The 26,580-nt window shown below is 46.2% G+C and overlaps 1 protein-coding gene across 2 annotated transcripts in view; it reads right to left on the bottom strand.

Moving 5' to 3' along the window:
• DHCR24 (24-dehydrocholesterol reductase) overlaps window positions 1-12,060 on the bottom strand; it is a 30,562-nt gene extending 18,502 nt beyond the window's left edge. Inside the window, exons 1-2 of one of the 2 annotated variants that reach the window (XM_040360409.1) lie at window positions 11,957-12,060; window positions 6,446-6,695 (exon numbers count right to left, since the gene is read on the bottom strand). In XM_040360409.1, the coding sequence (XP_040216343.1) occupies window positions 6,446-6,676 (231 nt within the window). In that variant the 5' untranslated portion in view covers window positions 6,677-6,695; window positions 11,957-12,060. The remainder of the gene's footprint in view (window positions 1-6,445; window positions 6,696-11,956) is intronic. The other variant, XM_040360410.1, reaches the window with a different exon arrangement.
• Between the last annotated feature and the right edge of the window lie 14,520 nt (window positions 12,061-26,580).

Raw genomic sequence — 26,580 nt, 5'->3', positions numbered from 1 at the left:
AAGTGTATTTTTCCCCAAAAATTGCATTTGAAAGACCGCTGGGCAAATACAGTGCAACATAAAATATTGCAGCAATTGCCATTTTATTCTCTAGCCACTTCAGCCCCGCACCATTTTGCTGGTCAATGACCGGGCCACTTTTTGCGATTCGGCACTGCGTCGCTTTAACTCATAATTGCGCGGTCGTGCGACGTGACAAAATTTACATACTTTTTTTCCCACAAATAGAGCTTTCATTTGGTGGGATTTGATCACCTCTGCGGTTTTTATTTTTTGCGCTATAAAAAAAAATAGAGCGACAATTTTGAAAAAAATGAATATTTTTTACTTTTTGCTGTAATAAATATCCCCCAAAAATTATATATATATATATATATATATATATATATATATAAATGTTTTTCCTCGGTTTAGGCCGGTACATATTCTTTTACAGATTTTTCGTAAAAAAAAAAATCCCAATAAGCGTTTAGTGATTTGTTTGCGCAAAAGTTATAGCGTCTACAAAATAGGGGATAGTTTTATGGTAATTTTTTATTATTTTTTTATTTTTTACTAGTAATGGCGGCGATCAGCGATTTGTATCGGTACTGCGACCTTATGGCAGACACTTCGGACACTTTTGACACATTTCTGGGACCATTGGCATTTTTAATAGCGATCAGTGCTATAAAAATGCACTGATTACTGTAAAAATTTCACTGGCAGGGAAGGGGTTAACACTAGGGGGCGAGGAAGGGGTTAATTATGTTCCCTGGGTGGGTTCTAACTGAAGAGGGGGTGGTACTGACTAGGGGAAATTACAGATCGCTGTTCATACATTGTATGAACAGACGAACAGTCATTTCTCCCCCTGACAGGACCGGGAGCTGTGCGTTTACACACACAGCACACACGCGCCGCGGCGGCACCAGGGGGCGCGCACGCGCCCCTAATGGCTGAAATGCGAAATGACGTATACCTACATGATTTCGTGCAGCCGAGCCGACCTGCCGCCGTATAACTGCGGCGGCGGTCGGCTAGGGTCTCTGCTAAAATATATATAATGTTTGGGGGTTCCACGTAATTTTCTAGCAAAAAATATTGGTTTTAAACTTAAAGTGGATGTAAATCCGATTCATGATACAGCTGGGCACATATATCTGCAGTATTTTGTTATCTCTTTTCAATTAGCTAAATCTTATAGCTCTCATCTGAATGGTTCCTCTTATCAGCCTGAAAACTCCTGACATATTTTTTGAATTTTTAGACAAAAGCAGCCTGAATCTTTTGTCAAAGGAGGTTGCTAAAGTAGAGTGCAGAGAGCAGCTCCTATTACAAATCAGCTCTGAGAGTCTCTGCCTATGAGGAGAGGGGGTGTGTGCCTTTCCTCCAATCAGCAATGTTGGCTATCTTGGCTGTATGCCCAGACATCACACTCTGTTAACCAGGAAGAGAAAATCTACTAACAGGATCTCAACTTTCTAAAGAGTATATAAAATGTGAAGACAGCAGATATACATTTAAAACCAATGTAGGGAGAGTTGGTTAATCTATGTGTATCATCTGGGGCTGTTCACTTCACTGGGTGTATGGAGGATTTACATCCACTTTTTTGATATCACAATGTAGAGTATAAGATTTCCTATCATCTGTGCCCAGTCTTGCCACACAGAGTTAATCCAGCTCTGAGCAATCCTCTTTTATTGTTCAGTGAAATAAAACGGACTTACAGAGAAAAACCAGTGCGTTCCGCCCCCTTGTTGTGAGCGACAGATTATTTACATATCTCATGCACTAGCCTGGAGACAGGTATTATTTTTTAATTCCCACCCCCACTCCTTTTCTGCAGTCATGTGGTTACTTTTCTGGATTTTGACTGGATGTTAGTGATCATAGCAGAATTCAGTGTAAGGAAAACACAGGAAAAGTGCATGTTGACAAGGGGGAGTGTAGAGGAGGGTGGGGAGTCTACTGACATCACGACTCCACCCACAGAGCTCCAGACAACAGATCCACCCACAGAATCTGAAGTTTTTCAGTTCTCATAACAGACAGAGGGGAGACATTTGACAGGTAAGGATACATGCAGGAGGCATCTTTATCCTTATAGATCAGCACTATGGCAGTAGTTTAGAAAGGATGCGAGTGGCTTTACACCCACTTTAAGAAACAAGTGATAGAAAAAGTTTTATTTTGCCATCTGTGTCCTATTGGGGCGATTTCCCTTCACTTCCTGTTCCATAACCACAACAGGAAGTGAAAGGAGATCCTTCAAATATATGGGAATCTCTGGGTCGCCTGAACTAGTATCCCCATTGGAAGATTTTCCCTCTATTACTGTTCTAGTAACAATGCAAAATTTGTAATTTTCTTTCACTCTCTGCAATAAGAGTCACAAATAGGAAGGGTGAATATCCCCAACGGATACAGACAGCAATGAAAACAGACACATTTTGTGATCCCTCTCCACTCTATCCAAAGCCTTTAGATATCTTAGGGTTTTGTTTATCAGTCAGGGGGAAAGCAGCTGACACAGCAATACACACAGAGGCCCGGATTCAGATACAATGTTGTATCTATCGGCGGGGCGTAACGTATCTCAGATACGTTACGGCACCGTAAATTAGGGCGCAAGTTCCGTATACAGAAAGAACTTGCGCCCTAAGTTATGGCGGTGTAACATATGTGGTCCGGCGTAAGCCCGCCTAATTCAAATGTGGATGATGTGGGCGTGTTTTATTTAAATTAATTGTGACCCCACGTATTTGACGTTTTTTACGCCGTTTGTGAAAGAATCCCAGTGCGCATGCTCGAAATTACGCCGCAAATCGTCAATGCTTTAGACGTGAACGTAACTTACGTACAGTCCTATTCGCGAACGACTTACGCAAACAACGTAAAATTTTCAAAAGTCGACGCGGGAACGACGTCCATACTTAACATAGGATACGCCTCATATAGCAGGGGTAACTTTACGCCGGAAAAAGCCTTACGTAAAAAAATGCGCCGGGCGGACGTACGTTTCTGAATCGGCGTATCTACCTAATCTGCATATTCCTCGCGTAAATCTACGGAAGCGCCACCTAGCGGCCAGCGTAAATATGCAGCCTAAGATACGACGGTGTAAGACACTTACGCCGGTCGGATCTTAGGGAAATCTATGCGTAACTGATTCTATGAATCAGTCGCATAGATACGACCCCGCAACTCAGAGTTACGACGGCGTATCCGGAGATACGCCGTCGTAACTGCTCTCTGAATCCGGGCCAGAGTTCATATATTTCTATGGGGGGTAGTTTACTAAAGGCAAATGCACTTTGCACTACAAGTGCAAAGTGCACTTGAAATTGCACTTGGAAGTGCAGTCGCTGTAGATCTGAGGGGGATATGCAAGGAAAGTAAAAAAAAAAAAAAAAAAAAAAAAACAGCATTTTAGCTTGCACATGATTGGATGATAAAATCAGCAGAGCTTCCCCTCATTTCAGATCTACCCCTCAGATCTACAGCGACTGCACTTCCAAGTGCACTTTGCACTTGTAGTGCAAAGTGGAGTTGCCTTTCGTAAATAACCCCCTATGTACTGAAATGTCAGTTCTATACACAAGCAAGCACTGCCAACTCTGAACAAACTAACAAAGTTTAGCGTTCGTCATTGGCACCTTCTGCACAAGTTTGTATATTGACTACAGTGCTAACTGAGCAGCCATACACACATACTTAGATGGTGATGCTGAAACTTGTGGATCCAGTTATACGGCAGTGATATGGCTTCAGGCTCGGTTCACACCTAAACCAGCCATGGATCGCACAGTGCGTCCCTGTTCTCCGTTTCCGCCCCGGAAGAGCCGGTCACATTCTCCCGCATCCAATTAGCATAGGTGTGAACCCAACCTTACCATGGCCACACCAGTGCAAACTATGAGTGCAAAGTGCTTGTAGATCCAAAGGGGACATGCAAGGAAAATAAAAAACAGCATTTTAGCGTGCACATGATTGGATGGTAAAATCAGCAGAGCTTCCCCTCATTTCAGATCTACCCCTCAGATCTACAGCGACTGCAATTTCAAGTACACTTTGCATTTGTAGTTTTCGCTTGTAGTGCAAAATGGACTTGCCTTTCATAAATAAACCCCTACGTCAGGGCTCGATAAATCCCGGGCGCCAGGTCGCCATGGCGACTAGAAATGGTGTCCTGGCGACTTGGCTTGGAAGGTGAGCTGGCGCCATCTGGTGGTGGCCGCTGGTATTACAAGTTAAGCATTACAAGTTAAACAGCAATTCTAATGTAATTTTTCACTGCCATCTTCTTCCCTCTAATTAGAACCCCCAAACATTATATATATTTTTTATCCTAACACCCTAGAGAATAAAATGGCGATCATTGGAATACTTTCTGTCACACCGTATTTGCGCAGCGGTCTTACAAGCGCACTTTTTTTGGGAAAAAATTACACTTTTTTTAATTAAAAAATAAGACAACAGTAAAGTTATCCCCATTTTTTTTTTAATATTATGAAAGATAATGTTACGCCGAGTAAATTGATACCCAACATGTCACGCTTCAAAATTGCGTCCGCTTGTGGAATGCCGACAAACTTTTTTACCCTTTAAAATCTTCATAGGCGACGTTTAAAAAAGATCTACAGGTTGCATGTTTTAAGTTACAGAGGAGGTCTAGTGCTAGAATTATTGCTCTCGCTCTACCAATCGCGGCGATACCTCACATGTGTGGTTTGAACACCGTTTACATATGCGCTTCTGCGCGCAAGCTCGTCGGGACGGGGCGCGTTTTCTGACTCCTAACTTTTTTAGCTGGCTCCTAGATTCCAAGCAAATTTGTCAAACCCTGCCCTACATGTCCCTATAGATCACTCCCTCTGTGGACAGACGCATGGAGATGTGGTTGTCGCTGATTTGAAAGCTGCTGAATCTCTATCACTAGTGTTGGGAACGACATACAGCTACAAAGCGAGCGATTCCACAAGGACAAGCAGGCAGCTTCTTATGACACGTACACACGATCATTTTTTGGGTTGTGAAAAAACTAAGTTTTTCAGGCTCTAGAAAAAAACAACTTTTTTTTCAACTTGATCATTAAAACGGTCTTGCCTACACACGATCGTGAAAAAAAAAATGTTCTAGCAAAGCGCGGTGACGTACAAAACATACGACGGCACTATAAAGGGGAAGTTCCATTCGCCTTTGGGCTGCTTTAGCTGATTCCTTGTTAGTAAAAGACGATTCGCGCTTTTCTGTCTGTTACAGCGTGATGAATGTGCTTACTCCATTACGAACGCTAGTTTTACCAGAACGAGCGCTCCAGTCTCATAACTTCTGAGCATGCGCGGATTTTTCACATCGTTAAAGCCCACACACGACCATTTTTTACAACCCGAAAAACGTCAACGTTAAAAACGTAGTGAGAAAATAGAACATGTTCGGGAAAAAAATTGCACGTTTTTCAGAACCCGAAAAATGCTCTGAAGCCCACACACGATCGTTTTTAATGCAGGGTTGACAAATTTGCTTGGAATCTAGGAGCCAGCTAAAAAAGTTAGGAGCCAGAAAACGCGCCCCGTCCCGACGAGCTTGGGCGCAGAAGCGAACACATACGTGAGCAGCGCCCGCATATGTTTCAAACCACACATGTGAGGTATCGCCGCGATCGTTAGAGCGAGAGCAATAATTCTAGCCCTAGACCTCCTCTGTAACTCAAAACATGCAACCTGTAGAATTTTTTAAACGTCGCCTATGGAGATTTTAAAGGGTAAAAGTTTGTCGCCATTCCACGAGCGGACGCAATTTTGAAGCGTGACATGTTGGGTATCAATTTACTCGGCGTAACATTATCTTTCATAATATTAAAAAAAAAATGGGGATAACTTTACTGTTGTCTTATTTTTTAATTTTTTTAAAAAGTGAAATTTTTTTCCCAAAAAAAGTGCGCTTGTAAGACCGCTGCGCAAATACGGCGTGACAGAAAGTATTGCAACGATCGCCATTTTATTCTCTAGGGTGTAGAGAAAAAATATATATAATGTTTGGGGGTTCTAATTAGAGGGAAGAAGATGGCAGTGAAAAATTACATTAGAATTGCTGTTTAACTTGTAATGCTTAACTTGTAATACCAACGGCTCACCACCAGATGGCGCCAGCTCACAAAAAAAACAATTGCGACCTGGCGACCGGGATTTGTCGAGCCCTGTTTTAATGACATTTAAAAAACTTCATTTTTTAGAACCCGAAAAACGGTTCTAAAAAACAACTTATCAAATTATCAATGCCAGGATTGTTAGCGACAGTCGGCCGTGTGACATCAGCTTCAGGGCTGGCCATTCATCAACCACCTATGGATGCATACATACAGACAGTAACAATTGTTTTCCTAAGAAAACAAAGCTGGAATTTCCGTAAATCCTGAACCAAGTAAATGAATGAAGAGTAAGAAATCAGAACATCTCACCTGTTCTTGAATCTCCTTTACCCGCCGGTCATGGAGCTTTGGAGCGCTGCACATCTTAAACACCAGCCAGGCTCTGACATAATAATACAGATCAAAGACAACAGACAGAGGAAGGAGGAAGAGGCAGACGAAGATCCATCGGTGGTGGACGATGACATACTCAAAGCCCTTTGCTTTAATCCACAGGAGAAAGAGGACTGTCAGGCCGGCCAGATACAACAGCAAATCCATTTCTTCGAGGACAGTAGACCTAAAACATGAAATAATAGCAATTCAATATTTTCTGGTAATACGGTTTAGTTCAAAACAGCAAATTATGTACCGCAGTCCCACTTATCTACTGGCGGTTGCAAGAGGCAGTGTGCTGTAGCCTAAAGCAGCCAATAGGATTTGAGGGCCAGATTCAGGTACAAATACGTTACGCTGCGGCGGCGTTACGTATCCCATTTACGTTACACCGCCGCAGGTTTACAGCGTAAGTGCCCGATTCACAAAGCTCTTACCTGTAAACTTGCGGCGGTGTAACGTAAATCCGCTCGGCGCAAGCCCGCCTGATTCAAATGGGGAGTGTACCATTTAAATTAGGCGCGTTCCCGCGCCAAACGTTCTGCGCATGCTCCATGTGAAAATTTCCCGACGTACTTTGCGCGACATTACGGCCCCCCGACGTTTTTTTTGAACAGCGACGTGCGTTACGTTGTTTCATATTCCCGGACGTCTTACGCAAAAAAAAAAATTTGAAATTCGACGCGGGAACGACGGCCATACTTTAACATGGCTGTTCTAAATGTAAAAGCAGGCCTAAGTTTGCGACGGGAAAGACCGACTAGCGACGACGTAAGAGATTGCGACGAACGCACGTATCTTCATGGATCACCGTAATCAGCTAATTTGCATACCCGACGCTGGAAAACGACACGAACTCTACCCAGCGGTCGCCGGAAAATTACACCTAGGATCCGAAGGCGTATGAAGCCGTACGCCTGTCGGATCTTAGCCAAAAGCCGTCGTATCTTTTTTGTGAATTACAAATAAAGATACGACGCGGCAAATTTGAAAATACGCCGGAGTATCAGTAGATACTCCGGCGTATTTCCTCTTTGAATCTGGCCCTGAGTTTTCAGCGGTCAGACCATTGGGTGATGTGTTCTGATTGGCTCTTATGAGTTTCTGCAGTTTACACTAACCCTACTAAATACTGAGGGCCGGATTCAGCATGCGTGCGCAGGTGCCGCCACTAACGGCACGCTCAGTGCGCCGTAGACATTGGTGCCTTTCTTTTGAAAATATCTCCTAAACCGTGTAGGTTTAGGAGATATTTCTCGCATCTACAGGTAAGCCTTAATCTAGGCTTACCTGTAAGTTAAAGTGGTCTGTAAGACTGCTTTCACATTGGGCAGCGGAGGTGCGGTGACGGTATAAAAATAGCGCGGCTATACCGCCATATTTACCACGATATTCGGGTGCTAGCGGTGAGGTTTTAACCCCCGCTAGCGGCCAAAAACGGGTTAATACCGCCCGCAATGCGCCTCTGCAGAGACGCATTGCGGGCGGTATTACCGCAGTTTCCCATTGATTTCAATGGGAAGGCACGGTATAGGAGCGGTAAACACCGCGCTCCTATACCGCTCTAAAGATGCGGCTAGCAGGACTTTTGGAGCGGTCCTGCTACCGCACCGATTCAGTGTGAAAGCCTTCGGGCTTTCACATTGAAGCCTGCAGGACAAGATTTATTCATGCGGTATAGCAGCGCTATTTTTAGCGCTGTACCGCATTAATAACGCCTCAATGTGAAAGGAGCCTCAGGGTTTACAATCACTTTAAATTGGTTGTAAACCCTTACAGACCACTTTTACCAACAGGCAAGCCTAGATTAAGGCTTACCTGTAGGTACAAGAAATATCTCCTAAACCTCCACGGTTTAGGAGATATTTGTAGAAAAGACGGCACCGATGTCTACGGCGCACTGAGCGTGCCTGTTGATGAAGGCGATCGTGCCGTCACTGTCGGCAAACGAGGGCTTCGATCTCAAGTAAGTACTGCATAATGAGCTAGTATGCTATGCATTCTAGCTCATTATGCCTTTCTCTTGCAGGGTGTAATTTTTTTTTTTTTTTTTTGATGAAGGCTTTACTTTCTCTTTAAAGGGGTTGTAAAGGTTTGTTTTTTATTTTTTAAATAGGTTCCTTTAAGCTAGTGCAGGGATATGCAATTAGCGGACCTCCAGCTGTTGCAGAACTACAAGTCCCATGAGGCATAGCAAGACTTTGACAGCCAAAAGCATGGGACCCAGAGGCATGATGGGACTTGTAGTTTTGCAACAGCTGGAGGTCTGCTAATTGCATATCCCTGAGCTAGTGCATTGTTGGTTCACTTACCTTTTCCTTAGATTTCCCTTCTAAATGTTTTTTTCTTTGTCTGAATTTCTCTTCCTGTTTCTCCTCAGTAAGCTTGCCCCCATCATCCGAGCGGTGGTTAGTCAGCCAGAACAGCTTACTGAGGAGGAACAGGAAGTGAGAAATTCAGACAAAGAAAAAAAACATTTAGAAGGGAAATCGAAGGAAAAGGTAAGTGAACCAACAATGCACTAGCTTAAAGCGGAAGTAAACCTATCGATTTAACAGTTTAAAAAAGCAGTTACATTTCCGAGATTGCTTACTGTCACATTGGTTGTGCTCTCAACCAAACTGTCAAACCATCCAATGGCTGGTGTCATAACTGATCACATGTGCAGCATCATGGCTGTTGAAAATTAAACAGAGGCCAAGATGGCAGCTTCCTTGCCTAAAAATTATAGGTGGGTTTACTTAAACTTTAAAGGAACCCAATAAGAAAATAAAAAACAAACCTTTACAACCCCTTTAAGGGCACATAGGGGCAGTGTAGTGCCAGTTGCTGCACCGCATATTCTTTTAGCTTTTATGTGTTTTTTTGTGGCGCATTTTTGGAGCGGCACCATTTATTTGAATGGGCCTCCCTCCACTGCAAAGAAGCTCATGTACCAAATTTCGGCACAGAGCCAGAAGCGTTTGGCTTTGATTTGTTGCTGCAATTTTAGTGCATTTTGTCACTCGACAATTACAGCAGAAAAAAAAACGCGTTTGGGGTGCCATTAAAGCGGGATTCCACCCGCAAATTCTTTTTTTTAAAAGTCAGCAGCTACTAACAGTGTAGCTGCTGACTTTTAATAAGGACACTTACCTGTCCTACTTGCCCGCGCTGATGGCCCCCCCCAATGCCGATCCCACGAACGATGCAGGTCCCGCGCCACCATTCACACTAGGGGAAACAGGCAGTAAAGCCTTACGGCTTCACTGCCCATTTCCTACTGCGCATGCGCGAGTCTCGCGCCGACTTGTGAATGGGCGGCTGCTCTCTAAGAACACACACAGTTCCCAGAAAGCAGCGCGCCCCATTCACTAGGAGAAGCTGAAGAAGAAGATAGACCGCGGCTACGGAAGAGGCAGATTACGAACTTCCGCATAGCAACAGGTATTTCGGGTGAGTATTTATGATTTTTGGGCAAATGTTGTTTCCCTGGGTGGAACTCCACTTTAAGAATGGCATTGCAAATGCGTCCTGTGTTTTGCTGCGATTCTGAAATCATGTGCAGAATCGCGAGATTCCACCCACGATTCCACTACGCTCAGGTGTGACAGAGCCTTAAAGCCTCACCTATGGAAAATAGAGTACTGAAGTTTGTCGCCATTTCACAGGTGCGCTCAATTTTAAGGTTTGGCATGTTGGGTATCTATTTACTCAATGCAACCTCATCGTTTATATTTTCACAAACCATTGGGAAATTTCTTGCATGTATGTGCGCTAAAATTGACTTCTGTGTATTTTTTGTTGAAATTTTGCATTTTGGAACCTGTTGTGCATCAAAGTAAAAAATTGGAACTACCACCATTTTATTCTCTAGTCTAGGGTGTCTGCTTTCAGAAAATAGATCGGGCCAGATTCTCAAAGGACTTACGACGACGTATCTCCACATACGCCGTCGTAAGTCCGAATGTGAGCCATCGTATCTATGCGCCTGATTCTTAGAATCAGTTACGCATTAATTTGGCCAAGAAACAAGCGGCGTAAGTCTCCTACGCCGTCGTATCTTGGTTGCATATTTACGCTGGCCGCAAGGGGCGCTTCCGTAGATTTACGCGTTGAATATGTAAATTAGCTAGATACGCCGATTCACGAACGTACTTGCGCCCGCTACGCCGTTTCTGTTAGGCTTACGTCCGGCGTAAAGTTACCCCTGCTATATGAGGCGCAGCCAATGCAAAGTATGGACGTCGGAACAAGCGTATCTTTTTACGTCGTTTACGTAAGTCGTACGTGAATGGGGATGTGCGTAGGTTACGTTCACGTCACAGGCATTGAGCCGGCGTATCTTAGGGCGTAAATTCGACGTGATACTGAGCATGCACGCGCATGCGCCGTTCGTTAGGCGCGTCATTTACGTGGGGTCACAGCTCATTTGAATGCAACACGCCCACCTCTTCCAAATTTGAATTACGCAGGCTTACGCCGGCCCATTTACGCTACACCGCCGCAACTTACGGAGCAAGTGCTTTGTGAATACTGCACTGGCCTGTCTAAGTTGCGGAGGCGTAGCATAAATAGGATACGCTACGCCCGCATAAAGATACGCTCTCCTACGTGAATCTGGCCCATCATCTTTAGGGGGGGGGGGGGGGGTAATCATGTAAACTGCAAACTTAAAGCGGAGGTTCCGGCGATATTTTTTTTTAAAAGTCAGCAGCTACAAATACGGCAGCTGCTGACTTAAAAAAAAAATGGACACATACCTGACCAGCGCGCCCGCGATGTCAGCAGCCGAGGCTGAGCAATTGCTCGGTTTTCGAATGCTTCCGCCACCATCCTCAGTGAGGGAATCAGGAAGTGAAGCCTTGCGGCTTCACTGTCCGATTCCCTACTGCGCATGCGCAAGGATCACGGCGCGCCGTCACTGGTCCACGCTCTCTCCTGGGAAGAGTGTTTCCCAGAAGACAACAGCGGGGGTGACGTCACAGGCTGGATTCCCCGCGGGGGTCAGAACCCGGAAGTGGTGGAAATACCTGTCTCAGACAGGTATCTGCACCCCCCACCCCCCTGAAAAGGTGCCAAAATGTGATACCGGAGGGGGGGAGGGATCCAAAAAGTGGAGGTTCACTTTTCGTGTGAACCTCCGCTTTAAAATTATTTTTTTAACATGTTTAACATGATTGATTATATAAATATTGTATAATAATAATAATAATAATAATAATAAAATCTACAAAAATGACTCTGACAGCAAAAGGGTTCCTGCAGGCTGACCAATGAGAAGGACTTCTCCCCGATTGCTGGATTTCGATGATTTCTATAATCAGAGCTGGGAATGCTTCTGCTATTGGAAATTACAGACAGCTTTCTGTTCAGTGCTCTCCCCTCCCCCCAGCCCCGGATAATGCTCTATCCTGCACTCTATCAATACACAATACAATGATGAGACCAGAGGCGGCCACTTACCTGACTCCGCAGCCGGCAGCGTTCCTACTCACCTACCCGGTGTCACCGTCCCCTCGTGTTACACCACTCCTCGCTGTCAAACTAAGTCCCGCCCCCCAATCACATCACCCCGCCCACCCCGCTCTACCATTGGCCTTCGCGCAGGGCGATCAAGCTGAGCTCAGATGGCGAGTTTGCCGGAGCGGTCCAATCAGAAGCGGAGGCCAGCATCGGAACACAAGTGGAACGCGGCGCTTTGGAGGAAAGCTCCAATCGTGTGTAGGGAGGGCGGGGCAGGCTGGTTGTCTTGGTGACTGAAAGCTCAGCGGCATAGGGGAGCAGAGCCATTGTAGTCTCGCGAGACTCGTGCAGTTCTAAGATTTTGTTTAGTGTTTGAGAGCAATAAATAGAGTGCGATGTCATCTGATATAATAATCATAAGGCCGGTGTTCTCCTCATAGGGCACGTTCTATAGAAATACACGGAGACTCTCATGTTAGAACGCACTGTACACCCCGTGTCCCACTTCTACATTGCAATGAGAGAGGCCAGTTGGCAGGTACAAGGTCATTATTAGCACAGGACGGGGGTCACCGACCTCTATACAGTCACTGTCATCACAAGTATTAGATAACCAGTATGGCAGCCGGTGAACAACATATGACACTTCATTAATATATAATTCAAGATCAGTGCAGCTACATTGGGCCAGATTCACAAAAGAGATACGACGTCGTATCTCTGTGATCCGCCCGTCCTAACTATGCGGCTGATTCATAAAATCAGTTACGCATAGCTAGCCCTAAGATCCGACAGGTGTAATTGACTTACACTGTCGGATCTTAAGGATGCAATTCTAGGCCGGCCGCTAGGTGGCGAGGCCATTGCGGTCGGCGTAGAATATGCAAATGAATACTTACGGCGATCCCCGAACGTCCGAGCTGCCCGTCGATCTAACTGTACGTCGTTTCCGTCGAGTTACGCCGCGTAAAATTAGGGCTACCTCCTAGGTGTCCTAAGCCATGTTAACTATGGCCGTCGTTCCCGCGTCGAAATTTAAAAACCAACGTCGTTTGCGTAAGTCGTCCGTGAATGGACGCCATTTACGTTAACGTCTAAGCAAATGACGTCGGTGCGACGTCATTTAGCGCAATGCATGTCGGGTAATTTACCCGACGGAGCATGCGCAGTACGCTCGGCGCGGGAACGCGCCTAATTTAAATGGTGCCCGCCCTATTTGATTTGGGCGGGCATTTACGATACACCGCCGCAAGTTTACAGGTAAGAGTTCTGAGAATCAGGCACTTACGCTGTAAACCTGCGGCAGTGTAACGTAAATCACATACGTTACGCTGCCCAGGAGCAACGTAATTCTATGTGAATCTGGCCCATAGCTCCCAACTGTCCCTGATTTCGAGGGACTGTCCCTGATTTGGAGCAATGTCCCTCATTCCTCCTCATTTGTCCCTCATTTTTGTCCGCTCTGTATAAATGTACAGTATATAAAATACACTTTTTATCTATCAAAAAGTATTTCCCAGTGCTAAACCTTTCATCTGATTTCTAAATTGTTGCATTTGTAAATTCCAAAAGCCAATATAAATAGTAGTGGTAAAAAAAAGCACGTGTGGGTTTAACCAATCTTGTTTTTTTGTACAAGTCCCCTTTAAGGGGGCGTGGCAAGGGGTGTGTCCTATACCTGCATACTTTTGCTGATAGGTGTCCCTCATTGCCATCTCAGAAAATTGGGAGGTATGTAGTTGGTATCACTTCACATGGGACAGGAGCTGGCACTACAGAGGAGGCATCAGCTTATGTGTGTAGCGCCTGTGTACTTTCAGCACAGGTGCTATTTTAAATTTAGAGGGGGATGAGAGAGTTAATTAGCTCTCATCCAAGTGATTTGTGCAAATTGGGCCTCTGTTCTAGCTGGGCTGTACTGTCGTTTCATTCTGTGTTCCTGAAGTGCTTTTCCACCCCGGGGCGGCAGGTGGCGGCAGTGGAGTCCAGGCTGGGGTGCCTCTTGCCAGTAGCCAATAAGGAGGGGTTTTTCCTCGCGGGGCATGCTGGAGGAAGGTACTTCTTGGGCAGACACCATTAGGCGGGGTCCTTTTTTCATTCCGGGTGTGGCACCCACCTTCAGGGTGACCACACATCACGGCCCCCGGCGATATGGCCTTTCAGGCCGGGGCGCGTGTGCTATAAGGAGTCCTGTTCCTGGTTCTGGGACCATGTTGGCCCGGAGCATTTGAAGTTGTGGCGGGGCCCCAGTAATCGACTGGGTCCCCAATTCTGAGGAGATCCCAAGCGAGATAGCTGTTCGGTGGGGAGTCAGCATGAGGAGCGCCAATGAGAGGCTGGCGGTCCAACAGGGCCTAGACAATCCACCGGGGATTGAGGTAACCGGACACTGAGAGGTGGAAGTTAGCCACCTACCAATAAGAAAACTACCTGAGCGAGATTGGTTTCAGTAGGGTAGTGGATGGTGTCAGTAGATTTTATTATGTTATTTTGTATTTTTTTTACAATTTTATTTGTTTTAATATTTTTTTTTTTAAATAGGGTGAATGTGTGGCACATGGGATTGCTTAGGGTGTGCCCAGGCATACCTGACATACTGTACATACCGCCGTATAGCTATTTTCCCCCCGGCTTCCGGGTAGTGGATCCCACGGGAGTGGGCGTTCCTATTCAGAGACTAAGGGCCAGATCCACAGACGAAGTACGCCGGCGTATCTACTGATACGCCGGCGTACTTTCAAATTTCCCGCGTCATATTTTTAGTTTGAATCCTCAAACCAAGATACGACGCCATCTGGGTAAGATCCGACAGGCGTACAGCTTTGTACGCCTTCGGATCTTAGATGCAATACTTCGGCGTCCGCTGGGTGGAGTTCTCGTTGTTTTCCGCGTCGGGTATGCAAATTAGCGATTTATGACGATCCACGAACGTACGCGCGGCCGTCGCATTTTCTAACGTCATCTGTAGTCAGCTTTTTCCGGCGTATAGTTAAAGCTGGTATTTTTCGGCGTATACATAGACTTGCCATGTTAAGTATGGCCGTCGTTCCCGTGTCTAAATTTGAATTTTTTTTATTTTTTGTGTAAGTCGTCCGTGAATAGGGATGGACGTAACTCACGTCTGAGTTAAAAAGTGACGTCCTAGCGACGTCATTTAGCGCAATGCACGGCGGGAAATTTTGGGACGACGCATGCGCACTTCATTCGGCGCGGGGACGCGCTTCATTTAAATGAAACCCGCCCTCAACCCGCCCAATTTCAAATCCGCCGCCAGAAATACACTACGCCGCCGTAACTTACGGCGCGAACTCGCTGAGGATTCGAATATACGCCAGGTAAGGTACGGCGGCGTAGTGTATCTCTGATACGCTGCGCCAATGTATTTCTTTCTGGATCTGGCCCTAAGTGATTGACGTGATGACAAAAGCTTCCCCCCGGCACATAATGCGCGTCACCAGTTTCCGAAAGAAGCCGAACGTCGGTGCGCAGACGCCGTATAGCGCCGTGTAGAGCCGACTCGCAGTTCGGCTTCTTTCGGAAACTAGTGACACGCTTATGCGCCGGGGGGGAAGCTTGAATAGGAACGCCCACTCCCGCGGGATCCACTACCCGGAAGCCGGGGGGAAATAGCTATACGGCGGTAGGTATAGCGGAAAAAAAACAAAAAACAGCATACTGTACATGTCGGCAGTATGCTGGATGGAATGGTATATACTTGTTTTTAGGGTGAACCTCCGCTTTAAGATCAGGAGCCCCCGCAGGGTAGTACTCCTCTTGTACCTGTGTACACGTAGCAAAAATGTAAATTCACTTCTATTACACAACTGAAATCAGTTTCTACAGCATTGAAATTGTTGTTTATATTGAATTTGCTTGAATAATGCATGTCAGTGTAAATCACCTGTGTTTATACTCAATAAACGGAGTCACCTGTCAACAAAGTGACACCGTGCCGAATATTTATAGTGAAAACACTGCAGTTGTCAGTCACAAGTGGGCATTCATATGAAGTGCTCATTAAACTGTGTAAATACAATGACATTTGTTTGCATTTACCTAAAACCCTTGCTGGATTTCAAATGTCAGATTAGGAATTGGAAGCTAATTAATAAATATTTACTGTACATCATTGCTATGGTAAGCTTAAAATAATTGCTGATTCCTTGTTAGTAAAAGACGATTTGCGCTTTTTTGTCTGTTACAGCGTGATGAATGTGCTTACTCCATTATGAACGGTAGTTTTACCAGAACGAGCGCTCCCGTCCAGGCCGGGGGGGGGGGGGGGGGGGGGGGATGTTGCTGCCAAAAATGACATTGATCATTGGGGGGGGGGGGGGGGTGCTGCTGCCGAAAATTACATTGAAAACCATCTCACCTCCTCTTCCCTCTGTTTTCTCTCCTCTCACCATCTTTGAAATGACAGGGGGGAAATTAAAGTGTCCTCTCCTCTCAGCTGCAGTGCCGCCCCTGCACCCACTGCCGCCCCAAGGCCTGGCCTTGTTGGCCTTGTCTGGAATCCGGCCCTGCTCCCGTCTCATAACTTGCTTCTGAGCATGCGCGGGTTTTTAACATCGTTTTAGCCCACACACGATCATTTTTTACAACCCGAAAAACAACATCGTTTAACCACTTCCCGCCCGGTCAATGGACAATTGACGTCCGGGAAGTGGTTGTGAAATCCTGACTGGACGTCTATTGACGTCCTGGAGGATTACATGCCGCCGCGCGCCTGTGGGGGCACGCAGCGCGGCGATCGGTGATGCGGGGTGTCAGTCTGACACCCTGCATCTCCGATCTCGGTAAAGAGCCTCCGGCGGAGGTTCTTTACCACGTGATCAGCCGTGTCCAACCACGGCTGATCACGATGTAAACAGGAAGAGCTGTTGATCAGCTCTTCCTCACTCGTGTCTGACAGACGCGAGTAGAGGAGAGCCGATCGGCGGCTCTCCTGACAGGGGGGGTTTGCGCTGATTGTTTATCAGCGCAGCCCCCCCTCGGATGCCAACACTGGACCACCAGGGAGTGCCCCCCGGTGCCCCCCGGTGCTCAATAAAAAAAATTAACACAATCAATGCCAATCAGTACCCACAAATGGGCACTGACTGGCAACATGGGCAATGGCTGAAATGATGCCCAGCAATGCCATCAGTGCCACCCCTCAGTGTCCATCAGTGCTACCCAGTGTCTATCAGTGCCACCTCTTAGTGCCCATCTATGCCCAGTGCCCACCTATCAGTGTCCATCTGTGCCACCCATAAGTACCTATTCCTTTATTTTCTATTCTATTTTATTCTCTTTGAAAATTGGAAAACCATTCAAATTCAAAAAATACAAATTTAAAAACTTTTCGAATTTGAAAACTATTCAAATTATTATTTTGTATTACCGTATTTATTCGAGTATAACGCGCAAAATTTTATACCCCAAAAAAAGATCAAAGTTTGGGTGCGCGTTATACTCGAGGACTTTGTCCCCCCCGCCGCTACCGCCGCCGCACACGCCGCTGCTACCGCCGCCGCCACCGAAGCCACCAACGCCGCTACAACGTTAATCACGCTGCGCGGGGGAACATTAGACAGCTTTCGTTTGAATAGCTGTTTTCCCTGCCGCGCGTAGACACTCCCCCTTGGACGGATCTGTCCAATCGCGAGCAAGGGGGAGTGTCTATGTGTGGCAGGGAAAACAGCTGTTCAAACGAACGCTGTCTGTAATGTTCCCGCGCGCCGCACGCTCAGCCTATCAGCGGCCGCAGCAATGTCCCGTCGCGGCCGCTGATAGGCTGAGCGCACTGTGAGTCACCGACCCCCCCGAAAGGGGGGAAGAGACCGGGACCGGAGAACGGGACGGCGATATCGGAACAACGGGGGATCGTAGGCAGGTAAGTGAAAGTTTATTTTGTATAGTTTTACAGCCCGGGCACAGCGGGGGTTAAAAGTTTTAGCTTAGAGAACTCCTTTTTAAAGGTAAGGGCACATGGCTGGACATACAAGGGGCATGACTGGACATACAGGGGGCATGGCTGGACATACAGGGGGCATGGCTGGACATACAGGGGGCATGGCTGGACATACAAGGGGCATGGCTGGACATACAGGGGGCATGGCTGGACATAAATGATTTTTGGCAATTACAATGATTTTATACCGATTTTTAATTGAAAATTAGGGGTGCACGTTATACACGGGTGCGCGTTATACTCGAATAAATACGGTAGTTTAAATTCGGTACTATTGTAATTCGGATCCATCCGAATTTCCCAAAAAACACTGTACCATACCATTCTTTTAGAGAGTGGACTCTAGACTAGTTATAGTATTAGTCACATTGCACTTATTTCTTATATGCATTGTTAATTGCTGACTCATGAGTTAATCCCAGTCTAGTGGTGCAGAACTCTATTTTAATTTACCGTGGCATAGTGGGTATACTGTCTAGTGGGCTGTGTATGAACCTACCTTCTGTGGGCCAGATCCGATACGCCAGCGTTCTTTCAAATTTCCCGCGTCGTATCGTTGTTTTGAATCCTCAAAACAAGATACGACGGCTTCTGGGTTAGATCCGACAGGTGTATGTCTTCGTACGCCTTCGGATCTAAGATGCAATACTTCGGCGTCCGCTGGGTGGCGTTTTCCGCGTCGGGTATGCAAATAAGCGATTTACAACGATCCACGAACGTACGCGCGGCCGTCGCATTTTCTAACGTCGTCTGTAGTCGGCTTTTTCCGGCGTATAGTTAAAGCTGGTATTTTGCGGCGTATAGATAGAATTGCCATGTTAAGTATCGTTCCCGCGTCGAAATTTGAATTTTTTTTTTTTTTTGCGTAAGTCGTCCGTGAATAGGGATGGACGTAACTCATTAAGCGCAATGAACGGCGGGAAATTTCAGGACGACGCATGCGCAATTCATTCGGCGCGGGGACGCGCTTCATTTAAATGGAACCCGCCCCCAACCCGCCCAATTTCAAATCTGCCGCCAGAAATACACTACGCCGCCGTAACTTAAGGCACGAACTCGCTGAGGATTCAAATATACGCCAGGTAAGGTACGGCGGCGTAGTGTATCTCTGATACACTGCGCCGATGCAATTGTATGTGGATCTGGCCCTGTGTGTTCATTTATGCTCAAACAACCACTTATTCTAACTTGTACCAATACATTGAGTCATTCCTGGGGCTAGATCACAACCAAGTTAAAGATGTCTATACCGTGTTTCCCCAAAAATAAGACCTATCCCAAAAATAAGACCTACTTCGATTTTCAGGAAGGGCTGCAAAATAAGTCCTACCCCAAAAATAAGCCCTAGTGTAGAGTGCTTGTGTGCATAGTGTATACACTACTCCGTTTCAGTAGTGTTGACTGTATGTGTCTATTTAATACAATTGTGCCAAGTACCTTCAGAATAGCGCCGCTCTGCAATCAGCTGATCTCCTGCTCATCTCCTCCTCTCCTCCCAGCTGTCAGCGGTGGATCTGCCCCTCCCCCCCTCCACAGTGCTCGGAGCAGGGAGGAGAGGTTTGGCGGGCTAAGGAAGTGGCGAGCTGCACTCAGCTAATCTTCCTCTCTCCAAGATGTCAGCGGGGGATCTCAGGCTTCCCTTCCTCTACAAACCTCCGGCGGGTCACAGGCGCTATAAGAAGGTATGTAGCACTACATCTCAGCATCCAGCAGTTTTGCATTGTGTGATACTGTAACGGAGTGGATTCCAACATTCTACACAGGGGATTCATGACAGGCAGGGAGGGAGAGAGACAGCACATGGCATGATAAGACCTACCCCGAAAATAAGCCCTACTGTGTCTTTTGCAGTGTTAATTTTGGCAGCAAATTTCGATTTAGTTTTAGTCTTAGGCCTCGTACACACGACCGGATCTATCCGCTGGGATTGATCCGCGGATCAGTTCCAGCGGACAAATCCAGTCGTCTGTACGGCCTAGCGGATATTTATCCGCGGAAATTCGTCCGGCCGATCGTTTTCAAGCGGATAGAAATTTCTTAGCATGCTAAGAAATCTATCCGCTTGAATCGTGTCCAGCAGAATTGATCCGGTCGTCTGTACAGACTCACCGGATCAATCCGTCCGCTCCCCTCCCTCGCATGCGTCGTAATGATTTGACGCATGCGTGGAAGTACTTACCTTCCAGCGTCGCGCACGTCGGCGCGTCATCGGCGCGACACGTCACCGCGGATGTATTCCGCGTGGATTTTGATCCGATGGTGTGTACAAGCCATCGGATCAAAATCCGGAGGAGGAATCTCCGCTGGAAACGGTTTCCAGCGGAGATCCCCTCGTGTGTACGGGGCCTTAGGGGTAGATTCACATACCTACGCTGCGCCCGGCGCAGATGTCAGATATGCTACGCCGCTGTAACTTACATTGAGTTGGTTTGAATCCTCAACGAATTTGCGCCGTAAGTTACGGCGGCGTAGTGTATCTCTCGCGACGTAAGGGCGCGGAATTCAAATTGGGCGGGTAGGGGGCGTGTTTCATTTAAATGAAGCGCGTCCCTGCGCCGAACGAACTGCGCATGCGCCGTCCCTAAAATTTCCCAGGGTGCATTGCACTAAATGACGTCGCAAGGACGTCATTGGTTTTGACGTGGAAGTAAATTACGTCCAGCCCCATTCACGGACGACTTACGCAAACGACGTAAAATTTTAAAAATTACACACGGGAACGACGGCCATACTTAACATTGAGTACGCCACCATATAGCAGCTTTAACTATACGCCGGAAAAAGCCGAACGGAAACGACGTAAAAAAATGCAACGGCCGCTCGTACGTTCGTGGATCGTCGAAAATAGCTAATTTGCATACTCGACGCGTAATACGACGGGAACGCCACCTAGCGGCCGCAGAAAAATTGCATCTAAGATCCGACGGCGTACTAAGGTGTACGCCTGTCGGATCTAACATAGATGCCGTCGTATCTTGTTTTGTGGATACCAAAACAAAGGTACGACGCGCAAAATTTGAAATTACGCGGCGTATCAACAGATACGCCGGCGTAATTTCTTTGAGGATCTGCCCCTTAGTCTTAGGACTAAAATGCCATTTTAGTTTTAGACCCATTTTAGTCTTCTGCAATTGTTTTATTTTTAGTTGTATTTAGTAGACTAAATCTCTGGTACATTTTAGTCTACTAAAATCCAATGGGTGTAATTAAATTGTAAATGCATTAGTTAATATTTCTCTACAATTTCCAAATGTATTACCGTATTTATTGGCCTATTGCGCGCACCGGCGTATAGCATGCACCCCTGATCTGGACGTGAAATTCCTGAATTTTTTTTTTCATTACTTACAGTTTTGGTGTCTTGCCCGGCGTCCATCGGCGGCCTTGTCCAGTCCGGCGTCCGTCTGTCTCTGAGCCGATCCCCGCTTCTCGTGCTGTGTTTGAATGCCGCCGCCGACATATACCGAGCGCAGTACACTCGGGCACGTTCAGCCACGCTCGGCCATGCTCGGCTCCTCTCGGCTTCTCTCGCATAACCGCGAGGGGAGCCGATCAAGGCCGAGTGTACTGCGCTCGGTATATGTCGGCGGCCACGTTCAAACACAGCACGGGAAGCGAGTATCAGCTTATATCGCGCCCCCACGGTTTTGCCCTGATTTTAAGGGCAAAAAAGTGCGCGGTATATGCTGATAAATACGGTATATACTACTGGCGTGAAACTAACTATTTTTTATGGTATTGAGTTATGAACATGCACTACAGACCAGTGTAAATTTTGAAGTCAAATTTAGTTTTAGTCTAATGCCTCGTACACACGATCGGAATTTCCGTCAAGATAAGTTTGATGGGAGCTTTTGGTCGGAAATTCCGACCGTGTGTAGGCCACATCGGACATTTTCTGACAGAATTTCCGACCGCAAAAATTTGAGAGCTGGTTATCAAATTTTCCGACAGGAAAAGTTCTTGTCGGAAATTCCGTTCATCTGTATGCAATTCCGATGCGCAAAACTCCTACGCATGCTCGTAATCATTGAACTTCATTTTTTTCAGCTCGTCGTAGTGTTGTACGTCACTGCGTTCTTGACTGTCGGAATTTCCGACCACATGTGGGTGACAAGTTTGAGCCAACATTCCGTCGGAAAAAAATCCACGGAATTTCCGATCATGTGTCTTTAGTCATTAGTCTTTTGACGACTAAAATGCCATTTTAGCTTTAGTCGTATTTTAGTCATCTCAATTGATTTAGTCGTATTTTAGTCAACTAAAATAGTATTCATTTAGTCGACTAAAATGTTTTAGTCGACGAAATGAACACTGGTCTTTTGTTGCCAAAATTAATATAAGACCCAGGCTTATTTTTGGGGAAACACGGTAGTAGTGTTCTGTGCGTGCTGTAATGCCGCGTACACACAATCGAAATTTCCGATGAAAAAGTCTGATGGACTTTTTTAATCGAGAATTCCGATCGTGTGTGGGCCCCATATGACTTTTTCCCATCAGAGTTTAGAAATAGAACATGTTTTATTTTTTTTTCCGATGGAAAAAAAAACATAGGAAATTCCTATCGTCTGTGTGCAACTCTGACGGAGGAAAAACCTACACATGCTCAGAATCAAGTCGACGCATGCTCGGAAGCATTGAACTTCATTTTTCTCGGTTCGTCGTAGTGTTTTACGTCACCGCGTTTTGGACAGCCCGAATTTGGTCTGACAGTGTGTATGCAGGACAGCTTGAATGGAATTCCGACAATAAATTCCATCGGATTTTAGGCCATCGGAAATTCCGATCGTGTGTAAGTGCAGGAGATACATACACATCGTATTACATGGTGACGAATGACACGTTTGAAATCATATGCACTCTTTACAGCCGAAAGCACAGAGGTGCCCCTTACTCCATTTTACTGAAATACTTAGAAATGAGGTTTAGATCTGTAGATATTTCCATTAACATGACAGAGGTCATTTTTAAATCCAGCCAGCCTGATCTAATTGCCAAGATAATGAATGGTTGAAGGTCAGGACAAGGAAGCTTGGAAGGCTATGAGGATTTCTGTAACCCTGTGTTCATTCTTTAGTAAACTCCAGAGCTTTGTATTAAAACTTTGCTGCAGTGTTATTTGTAGTAACCCATGGCAACCATCCAGATTTAACTTTAGAATAGTCAGATCAGTTAAATGTCAGTTCCTTTTGGTTAAAGTATAACCCAAACATGGTTTAATTATGGATAGAGCAGGGAATGGGTAAACCCCTATTAAGTTAACCACTTGCTTACTGGGCACATATACCCCCTTCCTGCCCAGGCGAAATTTCAGCTTTCAGCACTGCGTCGCTTTAAATTAAAATTGCGCGGTCGTGCGACGTGCCTCCCAAACAAAATTGACGTCCTCCAGATACGCCGTCGTATCTCTGAGTCCGGCCGATCGTATCTATGCGCCTGATTCATAGAATCAGTTACGCATAGATTCCCCTAAGATCCGACCGACGTAAGTGTTTTACACCGTCGTATCTTAGGCTGCATATTTACGCTGGCCGCTAGGTGGCGCTTCCATAGATTTACGCAAGGAATATGCAAATGAGCTAGATACGCCGATTCAGAAACGTACGTCCGGCCGGCGCATTTTTTTACGTCGTTTACGTTAGGCTTTTTTCGGCGTATAGTTACCCCTGCTATATGAGGCGTAGCTAATGTTAAGTATGGGCGTCGTTCCCGCGCCGAGTTTTGAAATGTTTATGTCGTTTGCGTAAGTCGTTCGCGAAAATGGCTGTACGTCATTTACGTTCACGTCGAATCCAATACGTCCTTGCGGCGTAATTTGGAGCAATGCACACTGGGATATTTTACCGACGGCGCATGCGCCGTTCAAAAAAAAACGTGAAAAACGCGGGGTCAAGTAAAATTTAAATAAAACACGTCCCCAACATCCCCATTTGAATTAGGCGGGCTTACGCCGCCACACATACGTTACGCCGCCGTAACTAAGGGCGCAAGTTCTTTCTGAATACAGAACTTGCGCCCAAAGTTACAGCGGCGTAACGTACCGGAGATACGTTACGCCCGCAGAAAGATGCGCCCATCTTTCTGAATCTACCCCAATATTTTTTTACTTTTTGCTATAATAAATATCCATTTTTTTAAAAAAAAATAATATTTTTTTTCTCAGTTTAGGCCGATACGTATTTTACATATTTTTGGTAAAAAAAAGCGTATAGTGATTGGTTTGCGCAAAAGTTATAGTGGCTACAAAATAGGGGATAGAATTCTGACATTTTTTTTTTATTATTTTTTTTTTACTAGTAATACGGCGATCTGCAAATTTTGTCAGGACTGCGATATTGCGGCGGACACATGGGACACTTTTGACACATTTTTGGGACCATTCACATTAATACAGCGAACACTGCTATAAAAACGCACTGATTACTGTATAAATGTGACTGGTAGGGAAGGGGTTAACACTAGGGGGTGAGGAAGGGGTTAAATGTGTATCCTGGGAGTGATTCTTACTGTGGGGGGAGGGGACTGACAGGGGGAGGTGATCGATGCTGTGTCCCTATGTATAAGGGACACAACATCTGTTTCCTCTCTCTGACAGGACGTGGAGCTCTGTGTTTACAAATAGAGCTCCACGTCCCTGATCTGTCATTGCCGATCGCGGGTACCTGGCCACCGCCAGGCACGCGCATCAGTATCTCGGGGACGCGCCGGATGCGCGCGCGCACCCCCCAGTGGCCGGAGGACGCTAGGCCGTCAAAAGACGGCCTCCCGGATTTATAGAGCCACCTGGAGGCCGTATTTTTACTATGGCCCGGGTCTAAAGTAGTTAAAGAATATGTTAACCTAATATATATTTCTGATATGTGCCTGCTGTATCATGTAGTTGTGAGAAACATGTTCCATTCTCTTAGCATTGGGTTGGGCTGAGACCCGTGTGGTCTGTACCACTGAGCCATTATCTGTCGGTCTGGACATCCAGTCACATTCATATCTTTGTAAATGTATTTTCCTGGCCAGCCTCACGTCAGCACAGCATGGGTGTACAGCAGGGATGGACCGTGAGAGAAGGAAACAGCACAAGCAGCCAATCAGTTCATGCGTTGACAAAGAGTATGCTAAAAGGAGGAGAAGGCAGGGTGCTCTGTGCTGCTTTTCCTCTCACTGTCCAGTCACAGGCTGGGGTGGGTCCAGGATCAGGGGAAGTGGGCTCCGAATGATGCATGCCATCAGACTAGATATTTAGCCAGAGTAAAAAATACAGCGGGGAAATCTCTGCAATCAAGGTGAATATCGCAGCAAATGCTCGTTTTGCTATTTTATCTTTAATGGGCTTTTTCGGTTTTATGAGTTGTTGTTTTGGCTGGAGCTCTGCTTTAACCACTTAAGGACCAGCCCCTGTATATATACGTCGGCAAAATGGCACGGACAGGCATTATCACGTACCTGTACGTCCCCTTTAAATGCCAGTCCGCATGATCGCAACCCTGTCTCCATCCCCGTGAGTCGCCACGGGGATCCCTGCGATCGTCTCACGGAGGTATAGAGCGGGGAGATGCTTGTGTAAACAACTATCTCCCCGCTCTGACTAGTGACAAGGACACTGATCTCGGCTCTGTGTATTTGGAGCCGAGATCAGTGTCATGTGACACAGAGCCCATCCCCCCTACAGTAAGAAACACTATGCAGGGAAAACTTAACCCCTACAACGCCACCTAGTGGTTAACCCCTTCACTGCCAGTGTAATTTTCACAGTAACCAGTGCATTTTTATAGCACCGATCGCTGTGAAAATGACAATGGTCCCAAAAATGTGTCAAAAGTGTCCGATGTGTCCGCCATACTGTCGCAGTCACGAAAAAAATCACTGATCGCCGCCACTACTATTTACATTTTTTTTTTAATAAAAATGCCATAAAACTATCCCCTATATTGTAGGCGCTATTAGCCAGATTCAGAAAGACTGGCTTAAGTTTGTGCGGGCGTAGCGTATCTCAGATACACTACGCCGCCATAACTTAGAGAGGCAGGTACCGTATTCACAAAGAACTTGCGTTCTAAGTTACGGCGGCGTAGTGTAAATGGGCCGGAGTAAGCCCGCGTAATTCAAAGTAGGCTGGTAGTGGGCGTGTTGTATGGTAATGAATCGTGACCCCACATAAATGACGCGCCCAACGAACGGCGTATCCCAGTGTGCATGCTCAAAATCACGTCGCAAATAGTCAATGCTTTTGACGTGAATGTAACCTACGCCCAGCCCCATTCACGTACGACTTACGCAAACAACGTAAACGACGTGAAATTCGACAGCTGTTCCGACGCCCATACTTAACATTGGCTGCGCCATCTTTTTGGTGGTTTATCTTTACACCTGAAAAACGGCGTAGCTTACTGCGACGGGCGTACATACGTTCGTGAATAGGCGTATCTTGCTGATTTACATATTCTAGGCGTAAATCAACGTACACGCCCCTAGCGGCCAGTGTAAATAGGAAGCTAAGATACGACAGCGTAGGAGACTTACGCCGGTCGTATCTTAGCAACTGAGAAGCGTATCTCATTTTGAGAATACACTTAAAGATACGACGGCGCGGATTCGGACTTAGGACGGCGTATCTACTGATACGCCGTCGTAAGTATTTCTGAATCCGGCTATATAACTTTTTCACAAACCA

The sequence above is a fragment of the Rana temporaria genome, chromosome 7 (genome assembly GCF_905171775.1).
Source record: "Rana temporaria chromosome 7, aRanTem1.1, whole genome shotgun sequence".
Lineage (NCBI taxonomy): Eukaryota > Metazoa > Chordata > Amphibia > Anura > Ranidae > Rana > Rana temporaria.
The sequence above is the reverse complement of the archived record's forward strand: the minus strand, read 5'-3'. Positions and strand labels throughout refer to the sequence as shown.